At 51.7% G+C, this 14,442-nt stretch overlaps 1 protein-coding gene across 2 annotated transcripts in view; it reads left to right on the plus strand.

Annotated features, from left to right (window-relative positions):
* Window positions 1-14,442, plus strand: part of ATG16L2 (autophagy related 16 like 2) — a 79,888-nt gene that overhangs the window by 13,636 nt on the left and 51,810 nt on the right. For both annotated transcript variants that reach the window (XM_029602061.1, XM_029602062.1), the window contains exons 3-6: window positions 1,828-1,933; window positions 6,237-6,310; window positions 6,566-6,808; window positions 9,410-9,475. In XM_029602061.1, coding sequence (XP_029457921.1) covers window positions 1,828-1,933; window positions 6,237-6,310; window positions 6,566-6,808; window positions 9,410-9,475 — 489 coding nt within the window. The remainder of the gene's footprint in view (window positions 1-1,827; window positions 1,934-6,236; window positions 6,311-6,565; window positions 6,809-9,409; window positions 9,476-14,442) is intronic.

The raw sequence follows: 14,442 nt of genomic DNA on the forward strand, positions 1-14,442 counted from the left end.
CTGGGTAAAGAGGCTTTCCCCCCGCATGGCTCAGGTTCCAGGGAGTCTGAAAGTTTGTGAAAAAAAAAAAAATCACATTTACAAACGTCAAGGTATTTTACATTAATTGGGCAATTTTCAAAGGGATTTCTGCAGGGTTTACCTGCCGGAAACTGCCCCCCCGCCTCTGTGGAGGAAAAGGGGCAGAGCTGGGAGGGAGCCCTAGGGTGGTTCGGCTCCCCTGGGCACTGAGATTTCATTCTCGAGTCTCCGCGAGTTGTTTGACTTGCCAAGTTTTAACCGTAGGTGGATTAAAAAAAAAAAAACATCAATCCCGGTGACACCGCGGCCTCTCGGATTTCCCAGGCCCTCCCCGTGTTACCCCCTTAAGCCGCAAGTACTCGAAAGCTTCAGCTCGCGGGTTAGGGAGGTCTCTGGCGACACCAGAAAGTGCATGCAGCCCCGTTGGGGGGGCTCTTCCCGCAGTCCCCCCCCCCCTTGTTACGTGGTGCTTCGACGTAAGGGCCCGGTCGCGTCGCTCGTGGTTTTACCGCCTGCCCGAGTCTCGCAGGCACTCGTGGAAGCTGAAAAAACAAAACAAAAGAAAAAGCCTACGTCCTTTGGCCTGTGATTTAATCGGTGCAGCTGGCGGGCAGGCCCTGCTGTCCCTCCGCACTGGTGATTGCAGGCCCGGCCCACATAGCAGATCCCTCCAGGAGGGAAGGGAAGAAGAGGAAGTTGATGGGAGTTTTTTCTGCTTCAGCCCTCCGGGAGGATTTCATTCTCCGCAGGCTGCGGTGCCCTATTATTTAGACAAATGGTAAGAATTAACCAGACACGATGCTTTCTCCGAGGTTTCTGGGGCCCGCGGCTCCTTCCCGCGCGTCGGAGTCTCCGCGCTTGCAGCTGACTGAGGCACCCGAAGGAAAGGGCTTCCAGGATCTGAACGAAAAAAGGGCCTGTTTAGCGTTCGATTGCCATTGTTACTCCGTGACCTCTGGTCGCCGCGGTGCCGGGGCAGGTTCCCGGTGTAAGTGCGGAGGTAGAGCTCGGTCGCTTTATCCAGTCCCCTTTTATCTGCTGGTCCTCTGCTGTGGAGTCGGGGACGGTGATTTCAATAACATCTCCGCATAACTTACGCATTTCAAAAAACCACGCAAGTTCTGGCGATTTTCAGAGGGACCCTGCGCACGCAGGTTCACCTGGAAAATGATCAGAAATGACGCGCACGCACGCTCGCCTGCACCAAGCTCCACCTGCTTTCGGGGGGGGGAGGCGTATGCTTTATAAAATCAAAAGCCTGCGTGGAGATCCCGGCTCCGTCCCCCAGCAAGCCTGGGTTTTTTTGTGTGCATAAACATAGGCATGGAGTCCGGTTAGGTGCACACTTTTATGTACACAAACTCCAGGCAATTCTGCAAGTACTTTGCATGCAGAAACGCATGTTTTATGAGCATAACTTACTGCGCACGATGCCTCGTTTCCTTTTATTTTAAGTGCATGAAATATCTTTTCAAATAATGCGGGCCTGCGTAGGTGCTGCTGTGCGGGGAAAACCTCAGCACCGAGGGTTTGATGGGCTCTGAGGAGACCCAAGCAGTGCGAGAGCTCCCCTTGCTGGATGTGCCTGGGAACTGCATCGCTGGCTGCACAAGCATGATAAATGTCCCTCTCCCCCATGGATGCTCTCTGTGCCTCTCGCCCACGTGTAGACGAGCCTGGCGCGCACGCTCCGTGCTCCCTGGGTAGATCTGGGTGCAGGGTTGCACCACTTCCGACAGGATCCCCGGGAGGATTTTGCAAAGCCCCCGAGAGAGACTCGACCAACAGCTTGTGCTTTCCTTTCAGGTTGCCCGGAGTAGCCTTGCCCTTGCCCAGCTCCCCGGAAGAACTTCAAGCCATGAAGCAGCAATACCAGGAGCAGGTGGCAGAGCTTCAGAGCACTGGTGGAGAGGTATGGGGAGAGCCTTCCCTAGAGTGTAAGCTCCGCAGGGCAGGGACTGTCTCTGTGTGTTCATCTGGAGGTCGAGGGACAGGGGGAGAAAATACTTTTTAACTGCCCGTTTCCTAGTGGGTAGACAGATGGACTCAGGACCAGTGGGTTTAGGCTCCCTTGCCAGCAGATGGAGACAGATTAAGCTGACGTCACAGTATTACACACTCCTGCAGTGACCCCAGCCTGCCAGTGTTCTCCGTCTCCAGTGATGGTGGGCGTGCATCTCCCCGTGGGGATTGCTTCAAGCATTTGGAAGGAGAAATTTGAAATTCTAAATTCAGGAGAAGAAAGGTGATTTCCATGGTCCCTCAGAGGTGTGCCTTGGTCCGGTAGCTGGGGTTTCCCGGCATGGACTTAGGTGCTCGTTCAGCTGAAAGGCAGTGGGTGCAGGAGGCTGATTGCAGCGTTGATGGCAGATGCACTTTCCCCCCCGCAGCCGGAGGCCGTCTCTGCACTCAGCCCGTAAGCGCTGAGCTCAGGTAAGGTTTAAAAAAAAAAAAAAAAAAAGTTTTACCTGAATCAGAGACAGACAGAGGGGTTTCAGGACTTCCTCCGGTCTCCGTTCTCGGCGCGCCGTGCCGACGTTCGTTCCCGCTCCCGTTTGGGTTGGGGAACGGGGCAGCCTGGCAGGTTGAGCAGCCCTCGGAGAGTTAGGCCTCGCACTTCGGCTTTTTTCTTGCACGCTGCGTGTTAGGACTCAGCGGCCATTTTTGTGCGTGTTCTGCTGCCCTCTATAGGGCATCGATGTGCACAGGGTGTTGGCTCTGTGCACGTGTGGTGCGCTCAATCTTTGGGCGCGCTCTTTACACGCACAAACGTTTTCATGCGCTTAACTTGGCGCGCAGGTTGTGCGTGCACCTTACCGCACTTTCTTCTGGGCGCTTATTTTATGTGCGCGTTCCCCTTTGAGCGCAAGCCTTTCGAACGCACGTTTGCCGCCGCGATGGCGCCGGTAAGCAAGAAGCCTAAGCGTCTTCCTATTTGTGGTGCCTGTCCTATCAGGGTTTCTCAGCCTGACCTGGCTTCTGACCTGTGTCGGCGCTGCTCAGGCGCTTGAGTTCTCTTCCTCGGATTTTGCTTAGCCTGGTTCCTCCCATTCTGATGATGGGTTGTTCATGGCCTTGACTGGGGGGGGGACACCTGATCTTGGTTCTCCCTTGACTGACTCCGCCCCTGGCGAGGGCAGTTCTGTGGGACCGGCTCCGGTCCCTTCTGGGCTTGGTCTGGATCCGGCTGCTTTTTCTTGGGTGGAATTTTTTCAAGGCTTACGAGCATTTTCTCCAGGTGCAGTCCCCTCTGCTTCCCCCATTCCTGTCCGGTCAGACCTTCAGCCGGTGGCTCCTCCCTCTTCCAGTCCTGTGCTTAAGCGCCGGAGCTCGCCTCTGCTCCCTGCGGGTGTTCCCCGTCAGTAATCCGGATGGCAGTGATGATGAGGTTGATCCTGATTCCCTGGAAGATGGGGAAATTCCTCCAGGGCTGGAACCGTATCGACCCATGTCTCTGTTCTTTCATAGAGATGACCTGCCGGCCCTGATTTCCCAGACCTTGAAACAGGTGGGTGTCCCTGGTTCGGATGCTGCGTCAGAGCCGAGGAAGAATCCCATTTTGGTTTCCTCTTGTGTTTTCCCTGTGACGGATACCATCCAGGAATTGATTGATCTGGAATGGGATGCCCTAGAGGCAAATTTTAAAGGGGGGGTCAGACATTTGAAGGCCTGTACCCCCTGGATCCGGCTGTGAGAGAGTGTTTTCGTTTTCCCAAAGTGGATGCACTGGTATGTGCTGTGTGTAAGTAGACGACTATTACCATAGAGGGAGGAGCAGCCTTGAAGGATGTTCATGATTGAAGGATAGAGACTATTAAGCAAGCCTTTGAGGCAGTGGCAATGAATTTACAGATGCAAGTCTCCATAGTTTTGGGGCGGCTCACCGTCTGGATTTATGGGCCAGGGGCGCTGGAATGCCAAAGAACCCCGTTGGTACATCAATCGCCCGGAGGCCCAGGTGGTACGGCTGGCATGCTTGCAGTTCAGCCACTGGCTGCGGAATCGAGCAATTCGCATGATGTCGGACAACGCAACGACAGTGGCCTATATCAGTCACCAGGGAGGAACCAAGAGCCAGCAAGTGTCGCAGGAAATAGACCGGCTGATGGAATGGGTGGAAGGTCATCTGCAGATGATCTCAGCCTCTCACCTTGCAGGAGGAGACAACGTTAGAGCAGACTTTCTCAGCAGGGAGAGTCTGGATCCAGGAGACTGAGTGTTGTCAGCCAAAGCCTTTCAGCTGATAGATCGCTGGGGTCCTCCCGTCCATCGACCAGCTGGTCGCATCCCACAAGGCGAAGGTTCCCCGATTCTTCAGTCGCAGAAGAGATCAGTGGTCCCTGGGGTTTGAAGCTCTCGTTCAGACCTGGCTGGGAGTTGCTTATACGCCTTCTCTCCGTGGCCCTTGCTTGACAGGGTCATTCATAGAATTGAGCACACAGGGGATTAGTCCTATTAATAACTCCAGAATGACCCAGGTGTCCGTGGTATGTGAACATGTGGAGACCCCCCCTCTGCCTCCCACCACACACGGGCCTGCTACAGCAGGGACCGATCCTTCACAAGGATCCGGCTCAATTCTGTCTTACTTTCTGGCCCTTGAGAGGGCTCACCTGGTGAAGCGAGGATATTTGGTGGCAGTAATTGCCACCTTACTCCGAGCTCAGAAGTTCTCTACGTCCCTAGCATACGTGCGGGTCTGGAGAGTATTTGAGGCCTAGTGCGAGGATTGTGGTATCCTCCCTCAGGTGGTCAAAATCCCACTTATTCTGGAATTTTTGCAGGATGGTTTGAATAAATGTTTGGCCCTTAACTCCTTGCAGGGGCAGGTAGCGGCTCTCTCCTGTTTCAGGGGTGAGATGAACAGAATCCCCCTGTCGGCTCATCTGGACGGGGCCCGTTTTCTGAAAGAGGTGAAGCACCTTCAGCCACTCCTACGGTTGCCGGTTCCCTTGTGGAATCTTAATCTAGTATTGGAATTTTCTTGCGTTTGTTAACCTTGAAAATGGTGTTCCTGGTAGTTATGTGCTCGGCACGTTGCATCTCTGAAATGCAGGCATTGTCATGTCGGTACCCGTTCCTCCGGAAGATTCCAGGAGCCTTACAGCTTCACACCGTTCCATCCTTCTTGCGCAAGGTAGTCTCAGAGTTTCATTTGGATCAGTCCATTTCCTTGCCGTCCCTAGATAAACTCAAGGAAATGGAGGAATATTGCCTCCCCCGTCATTTGAATGTCAGTAGGCTTTTGGTGCGGTATCTGGAAGTTTCAGAACCGGTCCGAAAGACGGATCACCTGTTTGTCCTTCATGGTGGAAGGAAGCGGGGTGAACCAGCTTCGCAGGCTACCATAGCTCGCTGGAATAAGGAAGTGGTCATGGGAGCCTATGTGGAGGTAGGAAAACCATTACCTTTCCAGGTTAAAGCTCATTCCACTAGGGCTCAGGCGGTCTCATGGGCAGAAACTAGACTACTGCCTCCCGTCAATATCTGTTGAGCGGTGACATGGTCCTCCTTACACACATTCTCCAGGTTCTATCACCTGGACGAACAGGCCCGAGAGGACGCAGCCTTTGCAAGGGTGGTGTTATCCGGAGCGCGGGCAGCCTCCCGTCCCGATCGGGAGAAGCTTTTGTACGTCCCATTGGTCCTGAGTCCATCTGGCTACCCGCTAGGAAATGAAGAAATTACTTACCTGATAATTTCGGTTTCCTTAGTGTAGACAGATGGACTCAGCATCCCGCCCCCAGCTGCCCAAGAACGGCGCCAAGGATTCGCCTGTGGAGTGGATATCTGTTCCAAGAGATGATGGATAAGCCGTCATCTAGTCCCTAGATCAGGGCATCGATATTCTTACTGGAGTTCAGTGTTTATGATTGGTTGAGTACAGTTACGGTTATTTGTTTTTAATCGTATTTTTAATCAAGTTTTTTCATTCGTACGTCCACAGTGGCTTTTGACGAGAATACTGAGGGGCTGAGGTCACTGCAGGGTTGTATCTAGGGTGACGTCCGCTTTGAGATCTGACTCCATCTCCATCTGCTGGCAGGGGTGCACATAACCCATTGGTCCTGAGTCCATCTGCCTACACTAAGGAAAACGAAATTCTCAGGTAAGTAAATTCTCCAATCTCCTCCCGTGCTCTACCTGCACACGTTTTATTTGCTAGGTAAATGATAGTTACGGCAGAACTAATAGGGCTCTCTCTTGACTTGCAGTTGGCTTATAAAATAATTGAGCTGAACAAGAGTCTTGTGGCCAAAGACGATAAACTCGAGGAGCAGGAAGCAAGGTAAAGTTTCTCCGGTCCCAGAAAAGTTTTTTCCAGTGGGTTAGCACTCTGAGCCGTTCCAGTGAGCTCGACCGGCCAGACGGGAACGGGTAAGAGGCCCTCGGCCATACCTGGACAGCTGAGAGGTCCTAAGCCTTGAGAAACCTTGGGAAAATAAATACAGGACGCGAGAAGCCAAGATATAGGAAAGCCACCCGTGTGGTTGATGTGGCGAGGAGAAGTGCTGAGCCTGCTGCATGTTGCTGTCTGCCTCAGGGTGTCCGAGCTGGACGAGGAGATCTCGCAGCTGGAAGCGTCGCGGGGCTGCGTGCGGGGCCAGGTGGAGCGGCAGGAGCGCGAGAACGCGGCAGTGAGACAGGGGTACCACGTCCTGCTGAGATGTCACCAGCAGCAGGAGGAGGAGCTGCGCACAGCGGTGCACAAAGGAGAGGAGCTGCTCCAGGAGATGGTGAGGAAGAAAGAGCAGGATGCCATGGCCCGCAATCAGAGGAACGAGAGGTGAGTGTGTGTATTGAGGAGGGAGAGGTGAGTGTGCATCGCAGAGGGAGGAGGGAGAGGTGAGTGTGTGCATTTCAGAGGGAGGAGGGAGAGGTGAGTGTGTGCGTTGCTGAGGGTGGAGGGAGAGGTGAGTGTGTGCATTGCAGAGGGAGAGAGGGAGAGGTGAGTGTGTGCATTGAGGAGGGAGAGGTGAGTGTGTGCGTTGCAGAGGGTGGAGGGAGAGGTGAGTGTGTGCATTGCAGGGGTTGGAGGGAGAGGTGAGTGTGTGCATTGAGGAGGGAGAGGTGAGTGTGCTTTGCAGAGGGTGGAGGGAGAGGTGAGTGTGTGCGTTGCAGAGGGTGGAGGGAGAGATGAGTGTGTGCGTTGCAGAGGGAGAGAGGGAGAGGTGAGTGTGTGTATTGAGGAGGGAGAGGTGAATGTGTGCATTGCAGAGGGAGGAGGGGAGAGGTGAGTGTGTGTGTTGCAGAGGGAGAGGTGAGTGTGTGCGTTGAGGAGGGAGAGGTGAGTGTGTGCATTGCAGAGGGAGGAGGGAGAGGTGAGTGTGTGTGTTGCAGAGGGAGAGGTGAGTGTGTGCGTTGAGGAGGGAGAGGTGAGTGTGTGCATTGCAGAGGGAGGAGGGAGAGGTGAGTGTGTGTGTTGCAGAGGGAGAGGTGAGTGTGTGCGTTGCAGAGGGTGGAGGGAGAGGTGAGTGTGTGCGTTGCAGAGGGAGGAGGGAGAGGTGAGTGTGTGCATTGCAGAGGGAGGAGGGAGAGGTGAGTGTGTGCATTGCAGAGGGAGGAGGGAGAGGTGAGTGTGTGCATTGCAGAGGGAGGAGGGAGAGGTGAGTGTGTGCATTGCAGAGGGAGAGGTGAGTGTGTGCGTTGCAGAGGGAGAGGTGAGTGTGTGCGTTGAGGAGGGAGAGGTGAGTGTGTGCATTGCAGAGGGAGGAGGGAGAGGTGAGTGTGTGTATTGAGGAGGGAGAGGTGAGTGTGTGTATTGAGGAGGGAGAGGTGAGTGTGTGCATTGCAGAGGGAGGAGGGAGAGGTGAGTGTGTGCATTTCAGAGGGAGGAGGGAGAGGTGAGTGTGTGCGTTGCAGAGGGTGGAGGGAGAGGTGAGTGTGTGCGTTTCAGAGGGAGGAGGGAGAGGTGAGTGTGCATTGCAGAGGGAGGAGGGAGAGGTGAGTGTGTGCGTTTCGGAGGGAGGAGGGAGAGGTGAGTGTGTGCGTTTCGGAGGGAGGAGGGAGAGGTGAGTGTGTGCATTGCAGAGGGAGGAGGGAGAGGTGAGTGTGTGCGTTGAGGAGGGAGAGGTGAGTGTGCATTTCAGAGGGTGGAGGGAGAGGTGAGTGTGTGCGTTGCAGAGGGAGGAGGGAGAGGTGAGTGTGTGCGTTGCAGAGGGAGGAGGGAGAGGTGAGTGTGTGCATTTCAGAGGGAGGAGGGAGAGGTGAGTGTGCGTTGCAGAGGGTGGAGGGAGAGGTGAGTGTGTGCATTTCAGAGGGAGGAGGGAGAGGTGAGTGTGCGTTGCAGAGGGAGGAGGGAGAGGTGAGTGTGTGCATTTCAGAGGGAGGAGGGAGAGGTGAGTGTGTGCGTTGCAGAGGGTGGAGGGAGAGGTGAGTGTGTGCATTGCAGAGGGAGGAGGGAGAGGTGAGTGTGTGCATTTCGGAGGGAGGAGGGAGAGGTGAGTGTGTGCGTTTCGGAGGGAGGAGGGAGAGGTGAGTGTGCATTGCAGAGGGAGGAGGGAGAGGTGAGTGTGTGCGTTGCAGAGGGAGGAGGAAGAGGTGAGTGTGTGCGTTGCAGAGGGAGGAGGGGAGGTGAGTGTGTGCGTTGCAGAGGGAGGAGGGAGAGGTGAGTGTGTGTATTGAGGAGGGAGAGGTGAGTGTGCATTTCAGAGGGAGGAGGAAGAGGTGAGTGTTCGTTGCAGAGGGAGGAGGGAGGGAGTAACTGTGGTACTTCTGTACCTGTGGATGTTACCGGCAGAGTGTCCACCTTGTAATGCACGTAACTGCTGTCCCTAAGCCTTCCTTGCTGGTATTGTCTCTCCCCGTCTCTGGCGCACCTCATGATGGCGTGGGTAAGTTACCCCCTCTGAGGGGTGGAGAGTCCTGGAGGAAGCTTTCCTTCCAGGTCTTCATCAGCAGAGACGTCGGAGCCTTTCACCGTGAGACTGCACGAGGCCGGAGTGCAGAGCTCAGGAGAAAAAAGAAGGGGTAATATAGAAAAAGAGAGAGAGAGAGAGCCACACCGGAAGAGTAAATCAGTGCACCTGACGTACGGGTAAAATTACGCGCCCATACTACGTTCCAGGGGCTGGAATCCCCTGGAACATCCCTGGGCGGGATTTTGATCTTCATGCACAGGTTCCAGTTCTGAAAAGTATGCACGTAACTGTTCTCTGAGAAAGGCTTTGCCCAACTTATCAGGTGTAACCTCTGCAGCGAGGTTTGGCGGGATAATTTAGACATAGGACTTGTTGGTGCAACTTATGCAGGCAGGCAAGCCTTGGTGCAGTGCCCTGTCTGCATCCTCCTCTTCCATGGACGCAACTCATTGGTATCGGGAAGGCCGCGCACCTTGATCTCGCTGAGCTCTCACCGCCGCCTCTCTCCTCTTATTTTTTTTTTGTAGGAAGGTACATTCTAGGCTAACAAAAGAAATCAGAAAGGCGGCCAGGAAGACCGTCAACATCGACATGTGAGTAAGAGGACTTACAGGGTCATGGAGAGCACGCCAGCCGTCGTTAATGCACCGAGTTTGGGGGTGGCCCGATGGTTTCGTGGCGAGCATTTCCGCAGATCTGGGATTGATGCCCCAGCTTGGCTTCTCGTGCTGGGGGGTGGGAGGTGGGTCGTCCCAGCCATTGTACACCAGCGACATCTGGTGGCCAGAGTCTAGGTTCCAGCGGGAGCCATGATTTATGATCCCTGGCCCAGGACTGTTCCCATGGGGGGTGAATCTATTTTCATTTTAGGACCAGGTCGAGATCTAACGTTCTGGGGTTACCTTGCACTGGGCCTTGGCCTTGATTTTTTCTTGAGATTGCTTTTCTCGTTCTTCCTTTCTCTCCCCTCATGATGTGGATTTTACTTGTAATGTTGCATTTACTTTGCTATCATTTTGGTATTTTTTTCTCGTTTTTGTTGGATGCTATTTCCTTACTTAGTACCTGTTTTCTTTGCATTATGCATGTGTAATCGCAAAGTGTTAATAAATAGGGATATGCATTTGTTTCAAACAAATTTTAAAAACGCAACTTACAAGGGCAATTTGTTTCATTCGAGGGGCCCAGAAACGTGGGGCTCCCGAATGAAACAAACCTTACTTGTTGCATTCGTCTGAAAGAAATGCTTTGGGCCTAGGCCTTGACTCGAGGCCGGAGCCTCGCGTAGGGCTTAGGCCGAGGCCCAAAGCAGGGGCATCAGCCCAGACTCGAAGCCAGGGCCTCGCCTAGGGTATAGGCCGAGGCCCAAAACGGGGGGCCATGGCCTAGCGCCAAGCACAACACCTGGGGTCTGAGGCCGGATTCTGAGCCAGGGTCCTTGGCCTGGAGGCCGGGATCCGACGCTAGGGCCTGGTCTTGGAGGATAGGACCCGACGCCTGGGTCCCAGCTTCAGGCCAGAGCCTGGACCCAGGCCAGAGGCTGGGTCCTGACTCCTGGGTTTCAGCCTAGGGTATGGCCTGGGCCTGGAGTCCAGGCCTCGCAGTTTCTTGGTCGATGTCCTCTCCCTTCCTCTGATGCCATGCACCGGGGTTGCACCGGAGTTATTTAACTCCGACTCATTCACCCCAGCAGACAGCGCCATTTTGATGTAAAGCAATCGTACAGCAAATGTCGTCCATGAAAATGGCAACATTTGCTGGGGAGAATGCACCGGAGTTAATTAACTCCGGGGTGACTCCAGCGCACGGCGTCAGAATAAAGAGGAGGAAGCGGATGTTGCCCGAGGAGCTGCGAGGCCTGGGCTTCCAGGCCCTGTACCTGATCCCAGGCAGAGTCCCCATGCGTGGAGTCCCGGCGTTAGGCCTGTCCAGGCAAAGGCCCCGGCGTCGGGTCCCGTCCTCTGGACTGCAGCGCAATGTCGGGCCATGCGTCTGGCCTTCGACTTAGGCCAAGATCCAGGCATGGGGGAGCCGGCATCAGGCCGGGCTGCAGTGTCAGGCCTGGGCTCCGGCCGAGGCCGACGTCACCGTGACTTACCACAGCTTCGGCCCGAGCCTAGGCCTCGCTGGTGGGGATCCCCTTCGGACCAGGTTAAGTGGGAGTGGGATCATGGCCCTGGCCTTTTCCGTGTGAGTGGGAGGCCCCGGGCAGCCCCATTTGGGGGGGGGGGGGTTTCGGCCTTTTTTAATTTTTTTTTAATGTTTGATTGATTTTTTCACATGAATGAAACGAATCAAACAATACATGAACCAAAATTTGTGGGGGAAAAAAACCTCCCGAATATGAACCGAAAAACGAAAAAAAAAAAAATGTTTCCCTGCACGTCCCTACTAATAAATATTAAATTTAAAAAAAAACAAAAAGTGGGGTTAATAATGAAGAAGGGAAAACATCCTGGGAGAGGGGACGATTGAAACCTCATGGTTCCAGCCCTGTGTAGGAGTGTTGAGATTGTGTAGGACCAGATTGGACTGGGCCCGTGTGGGTGAATTAGGTGGGTTCAGCCCTTTAAGTCTTCCAGGAATCCACATCAACCAGTGAGGATTCCTGGAAGGCTTTGCATTTTGCCACTAAAATCACTGGTGGACATCCTCAGCTTTCCTTGAATACCCATGGCGCATGACTCCATGACAGCTCCCCTTCCCCGGTTAATGCCGTGACGTGGCTGGACTCTTTGCCAAGCCTTCTCAATTCTTGCAAAGGATCCAAGGAGCGGAACTGTCTGGGGCAAAGAGCCACAGAGATCCCTGCACTGGTTATTCCCAGTTCATGCTCGGGCATCCTGCGTATGAATTTCCAGCCAGACAACGTGGCAGGGAATGTTGATTTGTCACGACTACAGGCCTAACCCTTTCCATCTCTGTACACTTTCTCTTCAGCTCCGGGCAATTGCCGACTTCTAGCGGTGATGCTGGTCCTGGAGATTCTCTGAGGGCTCTCTTACCTCATATTGGACCAACATAAAGGCTTAAGTTGAATTTATTTTGAAATGTTGCCTTATCAAAAAATAAAATGAAAGTGGTTAACAATATAATATCATAAAACTTACATCAGCACATAGAATAATAAAGTATAATAAAAAAAAAATTAAATACCATAATAAAAACACAAAAATCAAGTACCTAAGCACTGGCAATAAACACCTAAAACAGAAATTCCTGTTAGTCCAACTCACAGCAATCCCTGCAATTTAAATTTCAAACATTTAAAAGCTTGTGGAAATAACCATGTCTTTATCCCTTTTCTAAATTTTAAATAATTTCAAGATGCAAAGTTATATTACACAGAATTGTTCAGCTGCAGTGCTGATAGAGAAGGGGGGAAGGTGTGACAGTCTGAGAGATGAGAAAGGCAGGAGTCTGTGAAAGGTTCTCTGTGTGTATATGGATATCCCTTTAACAGTCTGGGATGGTTCTGTGATGCAATCAAGAGAAAAAGAGATAAGATTAGGGTTATGATCTCTTTACCTAAAAGACTCAAAAGCAGGTTTCCTTCAAGGTGTTATCTGCCTCCTTGCTTGTTGATTGTGCTTGATGATTTTAACCTTTCTTAGATAAAGGCTGTAATTAGATCATTATGTGTTGCTTTGTCTCCAATGTCCATTCAGGTCCTAGCTCGTTAGGTGTCAGTGTATTGTATGTAAGCCCAAGCTGAATTACGTTGTGGCCATGTACAATACTGCAGGTAACTTTTTAGTTACCTAGCAGGATCCCATTGACAGTTATCCTGTTAAGTAATGAGCGTCACGTGATTCTTCTCAGGTTCCTGGCCATAGCCAGCCTTGCAAGAGTGCCACAAATTACTCCAGCACCAAGGAACTGTGTTGGTTCATGCTGTGTATTCGATGTCTGATTTTTTAAAAAAATTTTTTAACAAAATCTGTATAATTTTATAGTGTTTGGATCCAACTTGTGTCACTATGCTGGACTTTTGGTCTGGAGAGCAACCTTAGCAGTCTGCAGAAGCCAGTGGGTTTTGGGGTTTTTTTTTCAGAGGAAAGAAAGTTCTAGAACAAGAGACAGAAAGAGGATTAGACTCATGAGTAATATCAGAAAATATTTCTTCCAAGAAAGAGTAGTGGATGCAAGGGGGAGGAGATAGAGAAATAAAACAGGAACAGAATTGCAGAAAGCCTGGATCAAGCACAGAGGGAATCTTAATTGTGAGGAAGTGAAGCGAGAGTCTGGGGTCATGCGGGATCTGCATTGTTGCAATGGGAGTGGTAAATTGGGCAGGCTGGATATGCCTGGTGAGCTTTTGTCTGCTGTCTTAGTTCATTTCTCCACTTCCAATCATGGCAAAAGAGTTCTTCCTCCTGTAATTGGGCTTCTGATACTTTCTAATAAACCGAAGGTGTGAAATAACGAGCCCTGTAGAGCAAAGGCACTTTTTGGCTCGCTTGATGGGATTCCCGTCCTTAGGAGAGCGTCTGTTCTGTTTGTCACTTCTTCTTGGCAGGAGGACTCTGGTGGCCTCATTACCCTCACTTAAACATGCGTTAATAGCTTGACTCCTGAGGCAGTGGCCGTTTTTTTGCAGTTTCCCAGTGGTAAACATTGAGGTGTGGGAAGAGGCAGAAGTGTCAAAGCAATAGGCCCCCAGTCGACTTCAGTGCTTTGCTGCTCTGCTCGCTCATCTTATTTATTTATTTATTGAGTTTTATATACCGTCGTTCAGTTTCGCCATCACAACGGTTTACAAAGTTTCGATGTTTAACAGAGTGTTCAAAAATTCATGTGCTTGTTAACAAAGTTATCTTAGTCGTTAAAAAATAGTTTGGTTGTTCAATTATACGGTTTAAATTACATGCTTTGGACTGGTTCGGCATGTTTATATGGGCCGGTAGGGAGGGAAGTTGTAGCATAGGGTCTTTGGGTGTTTTGGTAGGCTTTGGTGAGCATCCAAGTTTTTATTTCTTTTTTGAAGGTTAGAGCAGAGGTTAGTAAATGAGATTTTATTTATTTATTTAAATTCTTTTAATATACCGATGCTCAAGACAAGGTCTTATCGTACTGGTTTACAATGAAACTAGGGAAAAACCAATTAACAATATATAGAAGGTAAAAAGTTACATTAAACAAGGGGAATAAACTTGGGCATTGGAAGATAGGAAAGAGTCAAAATAATACAACTAGAGAGTACCAAAATGGTAACGAGACAAAAGTAAATTAACAAATGGAATTTAACTAAAGGTTGCTGAATTCGGCTTGAGAGTTATCTCAGGCAGGTGTTATCATAACAGGGGAGGTAGCGTGTCGGGGGGGGGGGGGGGGAATCGGGAGAAGGTGGGTATGTGATAGAGTTAATAAAGGTTGAGAGAGGCTTCTTCAGCTGTATGCTTGGGCGAACAGCCAGGTTGATGCGTTCTCCACCCTACGTAAATTTAATACTTCTGAAACCAAAGCCCTTCGCGCATTCGTTGATTGGGGGACACCATGGGGGCAGCCACAGTGCAAGGGTTCCTCTCATGCACACTCACTGCTGGGACAGCATGCCCCA

Source organism: Rhinatrema bivittatum, chromosome 5 (genome assembly GCF_901001135.1).
Source record: "Rhinatrema bivittatum chromosome 5, aRhiBiv1.1, whole genome shotgun sequence".
Classification (NCBI taxonomy): domain Eukaryota; kingdom Metazoa; phylum Chordata; class Amphibia; order Gymnophiona; family Rhinatrematidae; genus Rhinatrema; species Rhinatrema bivittatum.